The following is a 21,372-nucleotide window of genomic DNA, read 5'->3' as shown; positions in this document are numbered from 1 at the left end:
AGGAACTTGTGCTACCATACAGAGCTCATCAGTAACGACCACAGCTGGCCCTTAGGCTCCAGTTGCCTAGCACCAGAGTGAGGTTGTGGCCACCTGTTAACAGTCCTTGGGAGATAGATTGTTTGATTAAGAGGCAGATAGACAAGGCACAGGAGGCTCTTCTTCTTGGAATATACCTGTGTGCTGAGACAGGGCCTCCAGAACCTTAGGCAGCCACAACTTTACCAATTTATGTTTATACCATGGGCATCTTGGCAGCACCTGTTTCTCGTGACCCCAGAACCAAATGAGAGCACAGGAGCCTAGACTAGCCATTCACCTTTAATGGAAGAGTCCCATGTGGCTGTGGCTGCAGCTGCTTCTGCTCTGGCTGTTTGTGGCTGACGTGGCTGCTGTGGCTGCCGTGGCTGTTTGTGGCTGCTTGCTACTTGTTCCCTGGGCTGACCCCAAGCTCTGAACGGCCTTTGTCTGAGGAACTGTGGAGGTTGGAGGAGTAGTGCTGTGGTGGTATCATGTCAGGGTAGACATGAAAAGAGGGACCTTGGGCATGGCTGTCCCAGAACCCTGACTCTGCTACATTTAGGCCACAGGGCATGGCCCAGCCTAATCTGAGTGAGGGGAGCTTGGCATAATCGTGGAAGATAAATGGGGAGCTTGGCAGTGGGAACCTAGGCTGCGTCTCCCCAACACCCCTGGCCTTGAGCTTTTTTGATCCTGTTCTGCCTCAACCCTGGTACGTCTCCCTCCTTACAGGACTCCGTGCTGTCTCCACAAAGGTATTTTTTTCTAGACTTAGCCCCCAGCTGGCCTCCTTTCAGCCGGAGTTCCCTCCCAAGGGTGATGAGCTGACCCCTCACCCCCAAGGACTCCACCAGGCCCCATGCCCCAGAAGTTCCTTGTAGGGTGTAGGGTAATATTGCCCCACATATGCCCAAACCCTCGTCCCAGGTGTCTGAAGGTGGTCTTACTTGACATGGGATCTTTGCATGTGTGAATGAGGGTCTTAGTGGAGATCAGCCTGGATTTGGGGGAGAATGGAGAACCAGTGAGTCCTCAAAAGAAGAAGCACATAAATTCTCGGAAGATGCACTAGACGCTTGGAGATGCCCAGGGTGCCCAGAAGGTGCAACCACAGGCAGGTCCCTCTCCTGGAGACCTTGAGGGGATTGTGACTCAGCTGATACTTTGATTTTGGATTTGGGGCCTCCAGACCCATGATCAAATAAACCTTTAAGTCATTGTCTGTGGTCCTTTGTCAAAGCTGCCCCACAAAGAAACGCACCCCCTCTTGGGGAAGCTGGTGTCAAGGCCAAGGAAGGCCCTGCCCCCATCAACTAGGTTTTCCATCAGAAGGAAGCTGAGGGCCTGGGTCTTGTGTGCCTAGAAGGCTTCACTTCCTAAGGAACCGTCCCCAAAGACAGGGATAGTGGGCTGTAGCATCAGACTCAGAGGCGTGTGTCCCTAAAACTCCTGGGGGTGGGAAGGGTTGAGTGTGATGTGACCAGGGACCCATTATGGTCTCTACATCACAGCCTGCAAGCATCTCTCTCTCTTCTCACCTGTCGCCTGCTGCTCACGGGGCCTGTGGCTGTGCTTCTGGTTTAGAACTTGTCATTTCAGAGTGTGACCAAAATGTCAGCATACAGATCCAAATTTAGGCCTGGGAATGTTAAGGACGAGCCATGCCTTCTCGCTTCTCCTCTGGCACTATTTCTTAGCCTTGATAGCTTTGGGGACTTAGGACCACTGCGGGGGTGGGGTGTCTCTGGACCCCTCTATGTCTCAGGTGCTCGTAAACTGGCCAAGCATCTAGCCAGTCATGGCAGATGACTGGGAGTCTCTTGTGGTTCACTATTCAAGTGGTCTGTCTTTCTGCCCCTCCAGGACTCTGCTAAAGAGTGGGAGAGTCAGGCCAAGGTCCCTGGCATGCTTAGTGGAATGACCAATGGTGTGTCCTTATGGTAGCAGGGAGTAATCTTTACCCTGATCCATCTGAGTAACCGGGAGCAGAGCTTCTTCAGGAGGGACTGACTTGGGACTTCTGATGGTTCTGACAAGAAGAGGAGAGGGCTAGACTGGGCTAAGAAGATGGAGGGAGAGCAGCTGCACAGTGGTCCCTGGAACCCCTGCCAGGAAGCATGCTGAGCCCTCCATAGAGATAGTCCAGAGTGGACAGGCAGGCCCTACGGTCAGTTCCTTCTTCCACCTGAAAACCCATGCACCCACCTGTGGGCCTTTGGAGCTGGGGAGTGGGTTCAGAGGCCTGCGACTCGAGAAACCAGAACCAAGACCTACAGGCTGGTCACCCCTCACACAAACACTATGCCTGTCTTGGGGTGTGGTGGAGAATGGCACCTGGCTGTACTGGGCCCCACCCACCTGTCAGAAGGGCCTGCAGCTTTCACTGTAGCTTTCACCTGACTGACGGAACCAGTTTCCCCACAAAGCACAGGGAGGGGCCAGCTGAGGTTGTAACCCGCAGCATAGGGTATGGGGCCCAAGGCTGCCACAGCTGCTTATCCACGAGGGTCCTGCACCTACCCGTCACCTCTCGCTTGCCTGGGTTCCAGCAGCAGCCCAGTCAGGCTGCCAGTCAGTTTCTGGAGTGTTTAGAGAGGCTAAGGGCTGAGGCCGCGGCCGTGGGAGACCCTGCCCTCAGGTGAGTACAGGAGGTTGGGCTGGCAGAGCAGGGAGGCTCCGGCTTCGGCTCCAGCTCCGGCTTCGGCTCCGGCTCCAGCTCCGGCTCCAGCTCCAGCTCCGGCTCCAGCTCCAGCTCCGGCACCAGCCCTGAATCAAACTGTAGGACTCAATTGACTTCTTTTTTCCTGTATCTCAGTTTCCCTATATGAAAACTGGAAAGGAACTAACCACCAGGCGTGAAGCCTGAGGGAGGATTGTGGGTGGGGTCCCCTGAGCATCAAGTAGAGAGGGGGCCCTGAGTTTTTGGTGGTAGCAGAACAGAGCAAGGAGGGAGGTGGACCCCAGGTGTCTGCACCCAAAGCTCTTCTTTTGGGCCATCTTGGTCTGGTTGGTGGTCCCCACAGATGCTGGCAGTCATCTAGAGGGGGTGTGTGATTCAGTGTTTGCTTGTGCCTCAGTTACCACATCTGTCAAATGGAGAGAAGGCAGGAGAGAGTGCTAGAAGCCTCTGGACCCTTTCCCCCTTTCTTCTTCGTTTTCCCTATTTTACATGTGTTGGACATGTGTGCATGTATTTTTTTTTTGTATATGTGAATGTGTGTACACGTGTGCAGTTACTGTGTGGAAGCCTGAGGTTGATATCAGGAATCACCCTTGATCACTCCTCCACCTGTTTTTTGTTTTTTTTTTTTGAAGGAAGGTCTCAATCAAACCCAGAGCTGGTGTGTTTGGCTAATCTTCCTTGAGCCAGCTTGCCCTGGGAATCCCCTGTCTCTGCCTTCTGAAGCTGGAATTACAGATGGGATACTAAACACCCATCAGGCTTTTACATGTGTTTCTGAGGACCAAAATTCTAGTTCTCATGCTTGCACAGTAAATACTTTAATTCCTGAGCCATCTCTAAATCTCCAGGGTCTTTATTACTGCAAGCACCAGAATCCTTCTGGGCAATGGGAGGTAGAGAAGGGGAGGGGCCTGCTGCCTGCCTGGCATCTGCCATACTCAGCAAGCAGGGGCAGGAGCGCAGGGGTGGCTCCCGAAAGAGTTGTTGATGAGACTGAACTTGCCAAACCTAAGTATCAGTGGCAGCTTTGCCCTGTGGGCATTTTGCATTTCACAGTGTAACCCTCCCCCTGACAACCCAAGCTGCGTGAAGCTCCCAGGTCCTGTGTCCACTCCAGGCCCTTCTGAAAGCCTCTCATGGGGTGGACAACAGAGGGGACTGTGTGACTCGGCCCACGGAATAGGGCAGAAGGACATGTGGGATCTGAAGCATTGCATGGAAGAAGCTAGAACTCTGACCACGCCAGGTGAGAGAGAGCCCAGGTGAGCAGGAGCCTCTCAGGGAGAGCCGCTCCAGCTTGGCAGGGGGCATGTGAGCTCATGGAGTCAGGGGGCTCAGTTTACCCCTCCAGCAAGTGAGGAACTTGTTGCTCATTACATCTGGGGGAGGGGCTCCTCACTCCCCAGTCTGGAAGCTTATTTCCTGAAGAGGAGGATGTCTAGGGAGAGGACAGTTTGATAGAAAACTGGACCAGGCTAACGTGAAGCACCTGTGACCAGGTGAACACAAAGGGGGGAGCTGCTGCATGGTGGAGCCCTAGAGGGGTGCTTTTGGGAGTTCCCCTCAAACTTTTGGAATAGTGGGTTCTTGGTTTTAAGTTCCACTGCAGCCCAGATGCACAACTATGCAAATCTTTCCTCAACCCTCTCAAGGTGGGATGCCTCTTGGCACCAGAGGGCAAGGGAGGATGGGAGGTAATTTGGGGCTATTCTGTAACATATGTTATAAGCCTCCCCAAGCTGATCTAGAGCTAGGACTGGGTCAAGACTAGACCTTAGTTACCATGTGGTATCACCGGCCCTGTCCCCTGAGTACCACTAGGACCTGAGTAGGCACGTCTGATGTGGGTGTTGTTCAGTGTTTGACATTGGACTAGACTCCCACAACACTTCCAGGGTCCCACACCTGTGATCCTTGACACTCAGCAGATAGAGATGAAGAAAGTATGGGGTGTCTGTCTCCATTGGCTTCCGACAGTTTTCACATTCTAAGGTCAGTACACTTTGGGGACCTGCCACAGGATCCCTGCGGCCATGCTTGGCAGTGTGGAGAGACCCTCACCCCACCTTGCTCCCTAGTATTGGGCCAGTCTGACTTTGTCACACCCCACAGGTGGTAGCTTCTAGATGTGTGGGATAGCCGGGCACCCACAGATCACATGGTAGGACTGGTATGGGGACAGCAGGCAGCAGAGGTCCCTCTGGCAATTTCTTTGGTCTCAGACACCAGGCTCATACAGTTAGCCAGATCACCTACCATCTTAGAGATACTGGCATGCTGGGTCCTTAGTATCCTTCTTTCTGATTGAGGGGCAGAAGCCATGTCCAGAGTCCAAGCAGGCCCACCATATCCAGGAAGCACGAGCTTCCCCAAGACAGGAGTCCCCAGTGGGGGTGGGGTGAACAGTGGATGGGGGTGGGGCAAGCAGTGGGGGAGGAGGAGCTGGGGGTGTCTGGGCAGTGTATAGGTCTCTCAGAGCCAGCCCTGGCAGTTGCTACCCTTTGGGCCTCGGGTTCCTGGTGCTACTAGGGAGGAAGCAAGAGATACTGTGGCCACCTTGTCTCCTCCAGTCTTCTTGTGGTCCATCCAAGTCGTACAGCCTACATGGGGAAAGTGAGTGGCTAGACCAGGTCAGCAAACAATTCCTGTCAGCACTCACCCAGCTTTCCTGCTGGGTGACCTAGTGGCAGCTGTCTGTCGCTCCATCAGTCGCCACCCAGGGTAGATAGTGACCTACAGCACCATCCCACTGGGGATGGCATGCTGGGCACTAGAGCTAAACTTAGGGGCGTCTCTGTAATACCAACCCCCTCCGAGAGCCCCTCAGATATGCCCACTTGGTACAGGGCTGACCGTGACTCTGCAGTGAAATTTTTCACAAAAGTCTGTCTGTCTGTCCCTGCGAAGCCTGGTCCATTCCTCTCCCTGGCTGCACTATCCCCTGTTCTTCCTCTCGTCTCTCGTCCTCCATAGTCCCCCATGCCAGCTTGCATGACCACTAAGAGCATCGTCTCTATTGCAGTTTGTGTCCAAAATCAAAGTCGTCTCAGTTGGATAGGACAGCAGGGACTGGACGGGACATGGTGGGGACAGGCCTTTTAAGTGGTAGCTGCAGTCATTCTGTAGAGTCTGTCAATTCTTCAGTGAGCATGCAGAGAGCTGAGCTTGTAGGCCGTAGTCCTTCACCGCTGGGCTGGTTTCAAGGGTTGACCCCCGCAATAGCCTTTAATGAGACTCAGTTCAGACAGAACCATCAGCACATACTTAGAGATGGAGGTCTCCACCCATGATAGAGAGCCACAGCATCTGGAGCCTCACCTCTCCCCAGGGACCCTGGCCTGCCTCCCTCCAGCAGCTCCCTAAGGACTGTAGGTAAGGAAGCTACCCAAAGACCACAGTGCTAGCCATGGGAGATCACTTGGCTGCTGCAGGTACCTCGAGGCCCCACTCAGAGAAAGACTCTACACATAGCTGAAAAATGAATGTGGCCAGCTGCGCAGCCCTGGTCCTTCTCGTGGTCCCCAGGCCTCTGCAAGATGACAGAAAGGACTTAGGCCCGAATGCCCCATCCACTTGAGTGTGCAGGTGGACGAAGGGAGTCTGGGAATGGGAGACTTCACTGATTCCTCCTCTGAGGTTCAGGCGAGCCTGGGCCCAGATCACAGTTCCATGCCTCCTCCTGTGTGGCCCTGACCTTTCTCCACAAAGAATCCATTGTTTGGGCCGAAGGTGGGCGTCTGTCAGCAGTGGAGGGAGTGGTACTTTGGAGGCCAGATCCCTGCTTGGAAGGCAGCCGGAGGTCAGTGAGCTGGCTCTTTTTTGGCAGGGTGACCCAGCTGGGAGGGATGTCCTCATTGGGGATTGAGGGTTTCAGATGGAGGGGTATTCTCTTTAAGTAGATGGCATAGGTGGTGGTGTCCCCATGGTAGGAGGTGTCCCAGCTGGCGGGGATCCTTGCCCACTTTCCAGACCCTTGTCCACAGGGACATGGCACTGATGGAACAGGGAAGCAGCATCACCCCTGATGCCATGGCAGGCTGCTGTGCTCTAGATGGGAAACTGAATTTGAGGAGCCTGTCTGGGTCCGTGTGGAGGGCAGGGCCAAGGTAAGAGTTGCAGTTGCCTCCTCCCCCTGCTCTTGCTTTGCCATCTTCCTGACCCTCAGCTGGGCAGGAGAGAGCGGAAGCCCTGAGAAAATGGATAAGGAGGATCCATAGTCTTCTCAGGTCCCACAGGGCCCCCTCGTGCACTTGGACTTGAGGATCATGAGAGCAGGGGGATGACACAACTAAACATAAAAATGGCATCCTCCGCAGCGGGGAGGGGCCCTGAAAACTGCGGGCAGGGACCAGCTGTGTTCAGATGGCACTGAGTAACGGTGAGGTCTGAGGTGGCCTTGCTGACTCTGGTTAGAGAAAATAGTTGGGGTAAGCACATTTTTGGCTTCTAGTGGCCTTGGGTAAGCAGAATTTGGGATCCAGAGAATCTGGCTGGACCTTGGTTCCTAGCGTCAAAGTCCAGGATACTTCCCAGAAGGCTCATGGGCTAAAGGTGGGCAACATAGCCCTCCTGAGTCAGCATTCCATTTCCTCATCCATGCTTCTTTCTAGTCCCACTCCTCCCTTGGAGCTCCCATGGGTGGGCATACATAGGGGCTGAGCTCCCAGGACCTGACAACATAGAGCTTCTATTGGGAGGAGACCATTGGCCCAGCGCTGACTGACAGCTCCCTGCTTGGCCCTCTGTATGTAGGATGGTTCCTTAGCCATTCCAAGCACTCTACAAATACTGCTCCTTATACCTAGCCACCAGCTAGAAACAGTGACTGTGGTGGTTACTGTGGACAGCAGCCCTTGCCTTGGTCACCTCTCTGAAGCTCTTCCCTGAGCTGGAGACTGGGTGCGCCCAGTGTAGGAGACACGCTGTTCAGGGAGCGCAGCTTTACTCCACAGTGTCCGCGGGCATCATCTATAGCCCCACATTCCTAGGTCCCTGTCCAGGACCTGCCTCACTTGTTGCTTTCCCTGGGTGGTGGGATCACGTGGTGGGCAAGACATTGCCAGACAGAGTGCACATGTGTGCTTATGCATATGTGTGTCCACCTCAGGTGCAGTTCCTCAGAGCGACAGGGACTCTCACTAGTTTAGAGCCTTCCAGATCTGGCCAGCCAGCCCCAGGGATCCACGTGCCTCTGCCTCCCCAGCACTGGGATTACAGGTTCTGAGGATTGAGCTCAGGGTCCCCCGGCTTGTCTAGCACAAGTTTTATGAAATGAACCATCTCTCTTGCCCAAGAGTTTTAACAAAGTAAAGAACTGCCAGGGAGGGTGTCTAGGAGCCTCCAGTGCTATGCAGAGAATGCACACAGTGCAGCCAAAGAGTGGTCACCCAGAGGACACTCTTCCTGAGTGGAATGTGACAAAACCCAGCCTGCACAATAGGGGTGGGGACATAGAGAGAGCAGAGCAGAGCCAAGCCATACGGAGGTCGTTCAGCATGCTCGGGCTCAGCGTTTGTCGGGACTGTGAAGAGGCCAGAGTCCAGTAGGTGAAAGGAGTGGAGAATGAGGGCCAGCGGCACAAGGTGGGCAGAGCTCAGGACTACGAGACTGGCTGGCCTGTGAGATGTACCCCCCCCCCACACCTAGTGTGTGACAGTGTCCTCCAGATGCAGTTCTCTAATGGTCAGGGCACAAAGGACAGGGAGGGGATTAGGGGCCTCAGGATAGCTCTGCAGAGCTGAAGCCTCCTGCTGAGCGAGCAGATTGAAGGAAGCTGCTGGGTCACCACTGGCCTGTAGGTGTCAGCTATAGAGCCCATGGCTCTGGGTGTACGCCTGAATTGTACTGGGGCTGCGGGGGCGGGGTTTCTGTTCATGTTGGCTGGGTAGTCACTGCCCCTCCCACCTCGTGTGTCTGAGCGTAGGGGAAATGAGAAGAAAGTGGGAACCAGTTTGGTCAGCTGACTGATTGGAAATATTTAGGAAGGGAAGATGAGAGAATGAGAGAATGGATGGGTGGATGGATGGATGGATGGATGGATGGATGGATGGATGATGGATGGATTGATTGATGGATGATGGATGGACCAATGGATGGATGGATGGACGGACGGATGGACAATGGATGGATGATGAATGGATGGGTGAGTAGGTGGATGATGCATGGATACACTGATAAATGGATGACTGACACATGGATACCTGGATAGGGAGGTGAGTAGTGGATGGTTGGAAGGAAGGAGGGAGGACAGACAGATGTGTAAATGAATGATTAGGTAGATGGAGAGAGGTGAGGAAGACAAGATAGTGAACATGAGGTGTGCATGGGGTACACTTTTCGATGAGTCCCTCTAGTTACTTACATACACCCTCCCCTGACACACTTACTGCAGATGGCCTGATGGGATACCTGAGAGTAAACTGTAAACCCTGCCCCAATCCCTAAAGAAAGTGAAGCTCCAGGTGTGGCAAACCAACTCTGTCAACACCCTTTGTTTTGCTGCCAGAGATAGCCCTCTTGCCCCTGCAGGTCCCTAAGAGTCCAGCTTGCGCTGATTGCTCTGGGCCTGGCACAAGCCAGGGAATCTCAGCTGAATTAAGAAGTAGACAGGGGCCACAGACAGGCTTTGGACTGTGGATAGAAACCCCTGGAACCATTGACACCCCAGGTACCCTGTTCATTCCTGGTCCAGCAGGAAAGCTATGTGTATTTGAGATCAGGCCATTGGGAAAAAGGGAGGTAAAGTCGGCTCTTTGGGAAGCTATTGGCCAACTAAAAGGCTCAGGCCATGTCCCTAGAAAGCTGGGCAAGGAGGAAAGCTGGTCAGTAGACTGAAAACTGGTCAGGCAACTCTGGAGCTGGGCCTTTGTGGTTTTCTCATGTATAAGAGTAGCTGAGACTGGATGGGTTCTGTTCAGTCAACAGGGAAAGGCTTGGGAGGTGGCTGATCACCTTTGCTCAGCTGGCAGGCCTTGTTTCGGGTAAGGCTGTGAGGCCCTGGGCCCTGCTGAAGGCATTGCAGTGGCTGAGAGTGTGGGAGTGGCTGGCTGTCATTCCTCCCCTGTGGCCTCTCCTGTTCCCAGGGCTGTTCCTAGCAGGTGGGTGATGTCATAGGCTGGTATGAACCTGTCAGAGCACACCTGCACCTTCTCAGCTTGTTCAGGACTTCGAGTCCAGGGACCCACACAAGACCAGAGACACTCAGGCAGTGCCATGGATCTCATGTGCCCTAAAATGGAAGAAGCGGGTGGAGGACACCCCAGTCTCCCTATAGTGCCTCCTACCAACTTAACTCCTGATAGGACTTCTCTGTGGACTCATCGGAGCCCTCCCCCTGACCTTAGGTGAGGTCTGACCACCTGCCCCCCTCTTCTTCTTTTCAGAAGCCTCCCAGTACCCACGCCATGAAGGAAGAGGCCTTTCTCCGGCGCCGCTTCTCGCTGTGTCCACCAGCTTCTACTCCACAGAAGACTGACCCCCGGAAGCTCCCACGGAACCTGGTTCTGGGCTGCGAAAATGAGCTTGGTCCCATCACCCCAGGTCAGTGCAGGCCATGGGCAGCAGAGGTCCCCCTGACCCTGCAGTTGTGAGAGCTCAGCCGGTGTCCCACCCCTCCAGGACCTTCATGGCCAGTGAGGGTGGCTCCCACATGAAGGAGACTAAGGATTTCATGAGCAAAGGGTACACAGCATGCTGAAGGACCAAGTTTGCTGACAAGGGATTAACTTAGGGTCAGCAGAGGGCAGTTGTATCAAACAGGGGCTGTGAGGACCGGCACCTGACCCAGCCCTAGCCGGGTGCCTGCAGATCAGTTATTGGGACTCATTTATTTATTTATTTACAATATTCTCTCTGTGTGTATGCCTGCAGGCCAAAAGAGGGCACCAGACCTCATTACAGATGGTTGTGAGCCACCATGTGATTGCTGGGAATTGAACTCAGGACCTTTGGAAGAGCAGACAATGCTCTTAACCTCTGAGCCATCTCTCCAGCCCCCACCCATTTATAAAATATAGACGACATCAGTACCTATGTCCCACTTCCAAGAGGTCCTGAACCCTGGGAGGGAACAGTTCAGTCTGTGCTACCTCCACGCCACTTGTGGATGAAGTTCTGGGTCCTGGGATGTGGACCCCACCACAAAGAATGCTCTCACAGCCTCTGGACCTATGGCTTCCATGCCTGCCCACCCATAGCTGAGTCTGAGCTGAGCCCTCTCTACGCTGTAGGTCACAGCTAGCCTTAACACACCTAGCTCTCCCTTTCAGGAGTCCCTGAAGAGTGGGAAGTGGGATCCCGCTGCTCCTGAGGACTAGCCCTGCCCTCTTCTTTCTTCCGCCTCTCAAGGCTGGGTGCAGAGTGAGGAGGAAACAGGTGGAAGGTCGTGACAGGGAAGGAGAGTCATGCCATCAACAGTCTCAGCCACCAGAAGGGGAGACTGAGGCTCAGAGTAAGGAAGGCACTCTGCACAATCACTGGCATACAAGGAAGGTGGATGCCTAGGATATAACCCACAGGCCTCATTCGCCTGTGCCACAGGAACAGGGGGAGGAGAGAAGAGGAAGACTGGGCTCCCCCATGGGGAGGAGGGAAAGAGAGGAGGTAGTGACAAGCCTTAGTCGGATTCTGGAGATTTGATCTGTGGAAGGAATGACTGGGCAGGGCAGGATTGGGAAGCGCCAGGCCCTCTTCAAGGAATACAAGAGGTCCCAGGAGCAGGGGTGTGGACAGGATATGTATGGCGGCAAAGAGCCAGTGCTAGGATGTCTGCACTGGAGTGACATGGACACCTCTGTGCTCTTGGGTGCTTGGAGCATGATCCCTCCCCATCAGTATGCGCCTTTCTGCATGTGGCCCCTGAGAGTGGACAGCTGCCTCCCCGTCACCAAGGCCTGAGTCAGGGGCTGCATGGACAGAGAGTGGGAGCTCCTGAGGCTCAGTCACATGGGGGGAGTAGTCACCATGCCAGATTGGGATGTTAGATGACCTCAGATGGCTACTGCTCTCTGATTGGTGGGTAGAACTACTTCCTTAGGTCACTGTCCTAGCTTTTCTAGAGAGAATGTCTCCATTGCCCAGCCCTTCCCAGAGTTTCTGGGAGGTGATCTACAGAACACCCAGCCTCCCAACTGTTCCTTCCCCTTATCGCTGGCCTATGGCTTCAGGAAGAGTTTCACCCCACCACTGACTCATGGCCTCTTATAAACCACAGCACCACCTTCTCCAGGCAGCGGGTGACAGTAGCTAAATCATACCCATGGCTGGCTTCAGGCCACCCCACCATCATCTCTCTCCTTCAGGCTGCAGAGTACAGGGAAGCAGGGCAGGGTTCCAGGTGCCAAGCCTCCCTCCCACCTCTTCAGCTAATCCGGAGCAAGACTCTGGGACTACCGGAGTCCTGGATTTTGAACCAGTGTGCCTCCGAGCCTGGGCACCATGCTTGCTTGGTGATCCAAGGGCCTCGGTCACACCCCACTAGCCCAGCTGCCCCCTGTTTCTGCCAGCTCCTCCCGTTTCCTTTCTGTGGTTGTGAGGGCCTAGCCAGAGCCTCTGGGACCCTTTGCTGAAGCTCACTCTACCTCTCAGGGCCACAACACTCTGGTGGCTTCCTGCCCCTCCCAGGCAGCCTCCAGGGCACTCTCTGAGGAGTCCTACCCACTGTCTTTCAGGGAGAGACATGGAGTCCAATGGCCAGTCACAACCCAGAGATGAAGAGCCCCTGACCCCAGGCTCTGCCACGAAGGTGCCACCGGTAAGAGCCTGTCTGTGGGAGGGCTGGGAGGCAGGGAGCCTAACTAAAGGGACAGCAGGGCGCTGGCTGAGCCTGCGGTCCACATACTTAAAAGGAAAAGCCTCAACTCTCAAGCTACACCCTTGCTGCATGGGTTTAGTCTCTGTCTCTCGGTTTATTAGAAGCTGAGCATAGCCCGGGAGACCTGAGAAGAGATATGTGCCAGACAGAACTATCTGGGGAGTAGGAAGTCCCCATGAAAGGAAGCCCCTCTGTCTAGGGGGAGCCTCCAAGCTACTAGCCTGCTCCATCCCTCCTTCCACACTCATCTGTGCCTTTCCCTCTGCAGCCACTTCCTGGTGGCTTCCCTTCTCTCGCTGCAGTAAACAGCTCCCGCTGGCACCCGTGTACACATGTGTCTGGGCCACAGCCCTCTGTGAACTTGCCAGGTGCTAAAGTAACTGTAGACTTCTGAGACATTCTTTGTTCCATTTTTGAAGAACTGCTGAACTCCTGTGCGCTTGGTGAGCCCCAGCATGTCCCCGGTTGCCCTCCCTCAGGTCTCCCCAGCCAGCACTGAGGGTTTCTATTCTGTCTCTGACTGTAACCTTCCTGATTGGCGTCTCAGTATGGCTGGGTTTTCGTGTTGACTCAGATCTGCATGGCATTATGTGCATCTTCCTGGGGGATGCTGCTGAGTCTCTCACCTATCTTCCGTATGGGTTGCTTGTCTTTTCTTAGTGAGCTGTAAGCATTATATATATATATATTCCCAGTCCTTCGCCCTTCTCAGATGTGTGGTTTGTTCCCAATTACAGCTTATCTTATTTTACTCATATGTATGTGTGTGTGCAATGCGAAGTTTGCGTTGGTATATGTGGTATGCGTGCATGCATGTGGAGACTTGAAGTTGATATCAGGTGTCCTTCCTTCTCTATTGCTCTCTACTTTACTTACTGAGGCAGGGTCTCTCCCTGAACCCAGAGCTAACCAATTCTGGCTGCTCTTGCTAGCCAGCTTGCCCCGGAATCCGTCTCTCCCTCTCAATTGGTAGGATTACAGGCGGTTACATCTGCCCTCCTTTTCGATGGCTTGCTTCTAGGAATCCAAACTCCAGCCTGGATGCTTATGTAGTGTGTGTTTTAGTCATTGAGCCACTTCCCCAGAACCCTCAAATTCCACAGTTCTGAGGGGCCCTCCCATTTCCTAGGTGTCCCTGTGTGGCCCAGCCCTCTGATGTGCAGGTACTCCACCCCAGGCCCCCAGCTGGCCTCCCCTCTTTCTCTGTGGTTAAACCTAGCCTGGTGGAAGGCTGTAAATAGTGGGGTTTTTTAGATGTATTTGTTTTTATTTTGTGTGTGGATGTTTTGCCTGCATGCACATGTGTGCATCTGCGTGCCTGGTATCCTAGGAGGCTACCACGTAGATACCAGGAATCGAACTTGGATCCTCTCGAGGGCTCTTAGCCACTGGGCCATTTCTTTCTGTAAATAGTGTTTTAATTTAAACCATTGGTTGATTTGCCCATCTCTTCATAGTTCTTGAGAAATACCAGCTGCTAGTCTCAGCAGGGACTGAGTTAGCTGCCCCACAGGGGCACTCTTGACAGACAGCTAACTGCAATTCCTGCAGGGCTGGGACTATCTAAGCCCTGGTCAAGTCAAGGGAGCTTGTCACCAGCAGTGTGGTCAGAGCTGTCCTCCTTCTATGCAGGCCATTTGGGGGCTGAGGAAGAGATGCATCTACCCAACCACGTGGAGGAGCAGGCCAGGCTGGGGAGCTTTCTGCAGAGTACCCACAGGGCCTGTCCCTAGAGGCCTGCTGCTTGGCCCGTGCTTTGTCATTCACCCTCAGCTCAATGACTGCTTCTGAGCAGAGCCCCTGGGCACTTCCTCTGATGATCCAGAATGTTCTTTGCGACTAAGAGGATGCATCTCTGAAGGGAGACTGCCAGATTCAATTCCAGCATGGCTCCTTGGTTGCTGTGTGACCAAGGCATGCTTCTGAGACTTGTTATGATACGATCCCCTTCTCTGCAGGTGACACCATGGGTTGAGCTGTTGTGGTCAGTTGGTTTGTCTTTGAGAGAGGGTCCCACTGTGTAGCCCTGACTGGCCTGGAATTCATTATGGAGACCAGGTTGCCCTCCAGCTCACAGTGGTCATCCTTTCTTTGCCTCCCGAGTGCTGGGATTAAAGACGTGTAACACCACACCCAGCTGGGCTGTTCTGGTTACTATGCATATACAGGCTGGTGAAATGGCTCTGCAGGTAAGGCGCTTGCCACTGTGCCTGATGATCTGAGGTCAATCCCAGGAACCCACACTGTAGGAGAGAACCTACTCCTGCAAGTTGTCTTCCCACCTACCTACCTACCTACCTACCTACCTACCTACCTACCTACCTACACACACACACACACACACACACACACACACACACACACACACACACACAATGTTAAAAAAAAAATAATGAGTACAGATGTACCCACCAACACAAAAGCCCACACATCGTACTTCAACTCCTTACCCTTACAGCCTCCATGAACCTGTGGCCTCCAGTCTGTCCCTCAGAGCCAAGTACAGGTTACAGTCCATCACTTCAGGGAGGACAAGGCACCAGGAACCTGGAGCTCTGGTCACCTACACCACAGTCGTCATCCATACCACAGTCACCCATACCACAGTCAAGGGCAGAGAGCAGCTGAGCTGACTAATCCCCTGGGCTGGAGCTCAGCTCGTGCTCCCCTTCCATTCAGCCCAGGGCCAGCCCAGGAGTTGGTGCCATCCACATCCAGGCTGGGTCTTCCCACCTCCGTCAACCCAGCTAAGAAAACTACAGCCAACCTGATCTCGAGAGCCCCTCGCTGAGACGCTTCCTAGGTGGTTCTAGATTTTGTCAAGTTGACAATTAAAACCGACTCTCACACCATAATTTTCATATCATGAAATATTCGTTTGTTTTTTTTTTTCCCAGACACTTCAGCTTGTTCTGTGCAGGAGAGTGAGTTAGGACAGCCAAAGCCGATAGACACGTTTTGAATTTTGAATAAGTGTGTTTAGTTTTTTTAAATTAGTTAATTAATTATTAATTTTGGCTTTTCAAGACAGGGTTTCTCTGTAACCATGGCTGTCCTGGAACTTGCCCTGTAGTCCAGGCTGGCCTCAAACTCAGAGATCTGTCTGCCTCTGACTCTCAAGTGATGGGATTAAAGGCGTGTGCCACTGCTGCCCAGCTTAAAGTGTGTTAAGTATTTACCAAGACAAAGTACAAGAACACATGTAGGTAGCCAACAGAAAGATGCAGCAGATAGCAAAATATCGCCAAATCGGGCATCTACAGCAGAAGTGACTGGAATAGGCTGCTAGAGAGGGTGAACAGAGGGACTTCCAACACCCGGGGCTCACAACATCTGGCAGAAACTGTCTGGGGAAGTTGAGGCTGTCCCTGGAGTTCTCACTGTGCTTTTCTGTCTGTCGCTGAGTCCTGGCTTCTTGCTCCCACTGTGAGCACTGTTACACTGTGGGAAGAACCATGTGACCTTCTCCATTAGAAATGGTCACCTTCCACTGTTCTCAAGGGCACGGTATTTGAATTCTTTATAGGGCTGCTCTCTTCTCTCTCTGTCAGAGACCAGAGGCCTTGGGGGACACTGCGACAAACATGCATGGGTCTGAAATGGGGTGGGAACAAGGCTGCACAGAGGCAGTGTCTCAGTGAGCTCCAGTAGCCTGTGACAGCTTCTGTATCATGTGTTTCACGCCTGTAGAGCCTAGGGACCCAGCAACAGGTGGCATGTGGGATTCATGGCATAGTTTGCTATCCCCAAACCTGTGACCTTTAGACAAAGTTATGGCTCTGTACCCCAGACCTCAAGTTTCTTCATCTGTGAGGCTATGGCTCTTTGCATAGTTACTGCTTTAGGTCCAGGAAGTGTGCTGTGGCCCCAGGCTCAAATTCTTGGCTCCCATCTGCAGACATTGACCCTCCAGACCTACCTCCCCCAGAGCCAGTGGCCATCCCTACCCTAAAGTCTCCTTGTTGACCCTGCCCAGAACCAAGGAGTGGTTCTGAGCATCAGGGAAGATAGGGATGCTATCCTTAGGGCTGACACAGCCTAGGAGTTAGTCACCACCTTGGCCAAGCTGCCACCAAAACCCTCTTTGCAAACTCCACTGTGTTTCTTCTCTCATTGCTGAGTCAAGATGTCCGATGAAGGCTCCTTAAGGGAGGGAGGGCTTCTTTGGGCTCAGAGTTCAAGGGCACAGTCTGTCGGGTGGGGTGGGAAGGCGTGGCTGCGGGTGCTGAGGCAGTTGGTGTCCTCACATCCAGTCAGAAGCAGAGATGAGTGCTGGTGCCCGGCTCACTTTCTCATTTCTGTTTATTCTGGGCCCTCTGCTTTCTCTGCTCTGACCCTGACAGCCCCAACCATACACCGACACCCCCAGCACCCTGTTCCCTCTCTTACAGGCTGAGTACAGACTATGCAATGGATCTGACAAGGAATGTACCTCCCCGACTACCAGGGTCTCCAAGAAGGACGCTCTCAAGGTGGGCCTGGCCCAGGGTGAGGATGGAGGAGACACCCATACCCTCTATATCAGTAGTTCTCAACCTTCCTAACGCTGTGACCCTTTAATGTTAAAGTTCCTCGTGCGGTGACCTCCAACCATAAAATTATTTCATTGCTACCTCATAACTGTAATTTTGCTACTGTTATGAATTGTAATATAAATATCTGCTATGCAACCCTTCTGGAAGGGGTCACAATGCACAGGCTGAGAGCCACTGCTCTGCATCCTCCTTTCCCGGTGCCCTGCTGGCAGTGGGAGGAGCTGGGGCAGTCCATGCTCTCCGTGACCCACTTCTGTTCTGGTTGCAGGCCCAGAAGGAGAACTACCGGCAGGAGAAGAAGCGGGCCACAAAGCAGCTCTTCAGTGCCCTGACTGATCCCAGTGTGGTCATCATGGCTGACAGCCTGAAGGTAGGCAGGTGCCACTCACAGGGGCTCCCGTAGGCCAGGACATCTGTGGCACTTGGGAGACGCGTATGTTTGTCACTACAAAACCCTGAACTATGATAACAAATGACCCGACACCGAAGCCAGCTCCTCATAGGTCAATCTGGAGGTCAGAGTCTAAAGTCAAGGTGCTGTGAGGACCACACTCCCCCCAGAAGTCTGGGCTACTCCTCCTAGTTCCTGCAGCCCCAGGAGTCCATCACCCCAGTCCCTGCCTCTGGTCACCCCCACCAAGCTGTGTAGCTGGCTTGAGGGTATCCTCCACGGGTGCCCCTGACCGTGAAGTCCTCTGCAGATCCGAGGGACCCTGAAGAGCTGGACTAAGCTGTGGTGTGTGCTCAAGCCAGGCGTGCTGCTCATCTACAAGACGCCCAAGGTGGGTCAGTGGGTGGGCACGGTGCTGCTGCACTGCTGCGAGCTCATCGAGCGCCCCTCCAAGAAGGACGGCTTCTGCTTCAAACTCTTCCACCCGCTGGACCAGTCTGTGTGGGCCGTAAAGGTGAGCCGATCAACAGGGTGCCCAGGTGGGGGTCCAGGGGGATTGGGGGCTTCTCCTGGGATCCCAATTCCAAAACGGGATCCCTAGCAAGGGATCCCTGGGGGGCGAGCATCCTGTGATGAGCTGTGGGAAGTGGAGATGGGGCAGATCCAGGCTATACATTAGGTCTCTCATCCAGTGCTGTCTGGAGGGAGGAGGGGCCTGTCCCTGGCTCAGTCCTCATCCCTCATCCCCAAGTCTGTTCAACTAGGACTCATCAGGACAGGTGTGGGTCCCCAGGAGAAACCTAGTGACATTTGGGTTTCAGAGAAACAACAAAGTTTATGTTTTGCTTGGATTTGGGGGTGGGAGTGACACAAGGTGACACTGTGTAGTTTTACACAAGGTGATACTGTGTAGCTTTGGCAGGCCTGGAACTCACTATGGAGGCTCCTCTTAGATTCATAGCACTGCCTGCCTCTGTCTCCTGAGTGCTGGGATTGAAGGAGTGTACTACCTCACTCAGTTTGGTTTGGTTTTTTGAGACATGGTTTCTCTTACTCTATGGCCCACACTGGTGTAGAATTCACTCTGTGGTTTAGGCTAGCCTAGAACTTGTGACAATCCTCCTGCCTCATCCTCTTAAATGCTGAGATTACAGGCAGGTACAAACTACCATGCCTGGGCTTCTGTTAGTTTTAAAAGGAGTATTCTCTCCACTTTTGGTGAAATCACAGCTGAATAAACACACTGTGGCTTAAAAATACTGCACCTCAAAAATTTATGAATATGACTGAGCTAGCACGGCACAGCCTCCCTTCAGCCTGCTGAGGACACTCCATCACCCAAAGGTGGGCAGCACTTGGGGGGTCGAGGCAGGAAGATCAGGGGTTCAAAGCCATCTTCAGCTACATAGGAAGTTCTAGTCGGGGGCTGGAGAGATGGCTCAGAGGTTAAGAGCACTGTCTGCTCTTCTAGAGGTCATGAGTTCAATTCCCAGCAACCACATGGTGGCTCACAACCATCTATAATGGGATCTGTCATCCTCTTCTGGCCTGCAGACACACATGCAAACAGAATACTGTATACATAATAAATAAAATCTTTTTTAAAAAAGAAAGAAAATTCTAGTCTAGTCTGGTCTATAGAGAGGGTGACCTTGTTCAAAACAAACCAACAACAAAAACTGTCTGAAAAACCAAAAAGAAGAAAAAAATGAAACTGTTTTATATGAAAATTCTGACTGTATAGATGTTCTCCAAGACTCCGGAGGTGGAAGTAGGCAGGTCTGAGTTTGATGCCAAGCCTGGTCTACAGAGCAAGTTACAGGCCAGCCAGGGCTACATAGTGAAACCCTGTCTCAACAGGAAAGCAAAACAAAACATTTACTCCAAATACCAGACATATTTCCTTACACTGAGCAGCCCTTAGCTGTCCCTCTGAAGCTCCCATTCAACTATGACTCCAGGATTTGCCTTAGCTGGGTGTGGCCACTGTAATCAGGGCTCTGAACTGGAGGGGCCCCTGCTCAGAAAGGGATGGGGAGTGCCCCCGCCCCCTTCCTCCTGGCCTTCCTGGCCCAGTGCCTGACACTGTAGGTCTCTGCCTTTCCAGGGCCCCAAAGGTGAGAGTGTGGGCTCCATCACCCAGCCACTCCCCAGCAGTTACCTGATCTTCAGGGCCGCCTCTGAGTCGGATGGTGAGTGCTACCTGCCCTGTTTCTGCCATCCAAGAGTCCCCTGGAATCAACTACCCAAAGTCACAGACTGAATGCCCTACAGTGATACCTCCCTCTCAGCCGAGCCTCAGTTTCCTCGTGGATTAAATGGGACTGGCTGTACCTGCCACCCCAGTGCTTTGAGAATCTCAGGGCTGTATGGAGATAATCAGGTGATAGTTCTGAGCACTACCAACCCAACGAGTTCTACTGTGATACTTCATGTTTGACAGATGGGGACACTAAGTAACAGGCAACCCAGAGGTAGTCTAGCAATAGGTTACAGGTATCAATGTGGGCTTCCCTAAGTCCAGATTCTCTGAATTAGATAACAGATTCCAAGCAGCAGCTCATCTCTGTAACTAGGAATCCTTCAGGTGACAGCCTCTAGCCAGGGCTATGGCTCCTTATCAAAACCTCAGAGCTGGTGCCCCCTGCTGGAGGTCGAAGGCCCCACAACTGGAGTCCCTCTGTCCTGGCTTGGAATCCCGTACATAGCTTAACTACTGATGCTATGGCTCCCCTGGTGGTCAAATATATTATATCCAACACCTGCCCAGACTATCTTGAATGCTTTTTTTTTTTTTGGTTTTTCGAGACAGGGTTTCTCTGTGGCTTTGGAGCCTGTCCTGGAACTAGCTCTGTAGACCAGGCTGGTCTCGAACTCACAGAGATCCGCCTGTCTCTGCCTCCCGAGTGCTGGGATTAAAGGCGTGCACCACCATCGCCCGGCTTTGAATGCTTTTAATAATATTATTCACCCTCTCTGTCATGCTTTTAATATTGTTGTTCACCTTGGTCCTGCTGGACTCTGGGGTGGACAGACAACCTGTGCCCTAACAGAGCCTGCACACCTTGGGGGTCTGAGCAGTGAGCCGCCAACAGATGGCAGGCCTGAACTGAATCCCTGATTGTCAGGGGCCACAGTCAAGGAAGATTATCTGCAGCCCCATGTGTATCAGGGTAGGCTTCCTACAGGAGGAGCCAGAGGCTTTCAAATGGGTTTCTAAGGATGTGTAGCGTTCAGGATGTCTAGTCCAATTCCACAGTGATCTCCCCAGGTCTCACCCTGAGTTATGTAACCTCCCATGATCCTCTCACTGTCCCCCCCCAAAGCCCAGTGTCACTGGTGGTAGTCCTGTGCTCAAAGCAAGCCTACAGTGAGCCCTTCAGGATCCCAGGCATCCTTCAACAAGAGGGCAGTTCCAGGGCACCAGGTGGATCCCCTGAGCTTCCCAGTGTAGCCCTAGGGGCTCGCTAACAACAGGCTGTGTAGCTTTAAGTTAGGGAAAGAAGCCCACAGTACCCGGGGACACCCAGCATGGAAGCTTAGGAATCAAAAGCTTCCTTATCTCACCTTAAGCTGGGGCCCTCACACATGAGTCCCTCGGACACTAAGGTATCATTTATAGGAGGCTCTGAGGCATTGGGTGGATGGAAGCCCTGCTGTTAGTAATCATGCCGGACACTGGTGTCACCTGCATGGGTGCCTCTCCCCATAGCTCCTAACAACACCCTCTTATCTGTTACACACACACACACACACACACACACACACACCGCTTCCCAGGACAGTGGTGCACACACACACACACACACACACACACACACACACACACGCACACAGTCATGAAGAAAGTGGGGGGACCTCAGGGCCATAGCAGAGGCCCCGTTCTGCCTGTCCCCTGCTTTCCCACAGCCCTGATTGTCTTTTGTTGCCT

The 21,372-nt window shown here is 53.2% G+C and overlaps 1 protein-coding gene across 1 annotated transcript in view; it reads left to right on the top strand.

Moving 5' to 3' along the window:
• Osbpl5 (oxysterol binding protein like 5) overlaps positions 1–21,372 on the top strand; it is a 54,187-nt gene that overhangs the window by 13,588 nt on the left and 19,227 nt on the right. Inside the window, exons 2-7 of the mRNA XM_005351587.3 lie at positions 10,087–10,243; positions 12,373–12,455; positions 16,907–16,987; positions 17,319–17,420; positions 17,752–17,955; positions 19,549–19,633. Of these exons, the coding sequence (XP_005351644.1) occupies positions 10,108–10,243; positions 12,373–12,455; positions 16,907–16,987; positions 17,319–17,420; positions 17,752–17,955; positions 19,549–19,633 (691 nt within the window). The 5' untranslated portion in view covers positions 10,087–10,107. The remainder of the gene's footprint in view (positions 1–10,086; positions 10,244–12,372; positions 12,456–16,906; positions 16,988–17,318; positions 17,421–17,751; positions 17,956–19,548; positions 19,634–21,372) is intronic.

This window comes from Microtus ochrogaster, chromosome 8 (genome assembly GCF_000317375.1).
Source record: "Microtus ochrogaster isolate Prairie Vole_2 chromosome 8, MicOch1.0, whole genome shotgun sequence".
In the NCBI taxonomy this organism is placed as follows: domain Eukaryota; kingdom Metazoa; phylum Chordata; class Mammalia; order Rodentia; family Cricetidae; genus Microtus; species Microtus ochrogaster.
The sequence above is the reverse complement of the archived record's forward strand: the minus strand, read 5'-3'. Positions and strand labels throughout refer to the sequence as shown.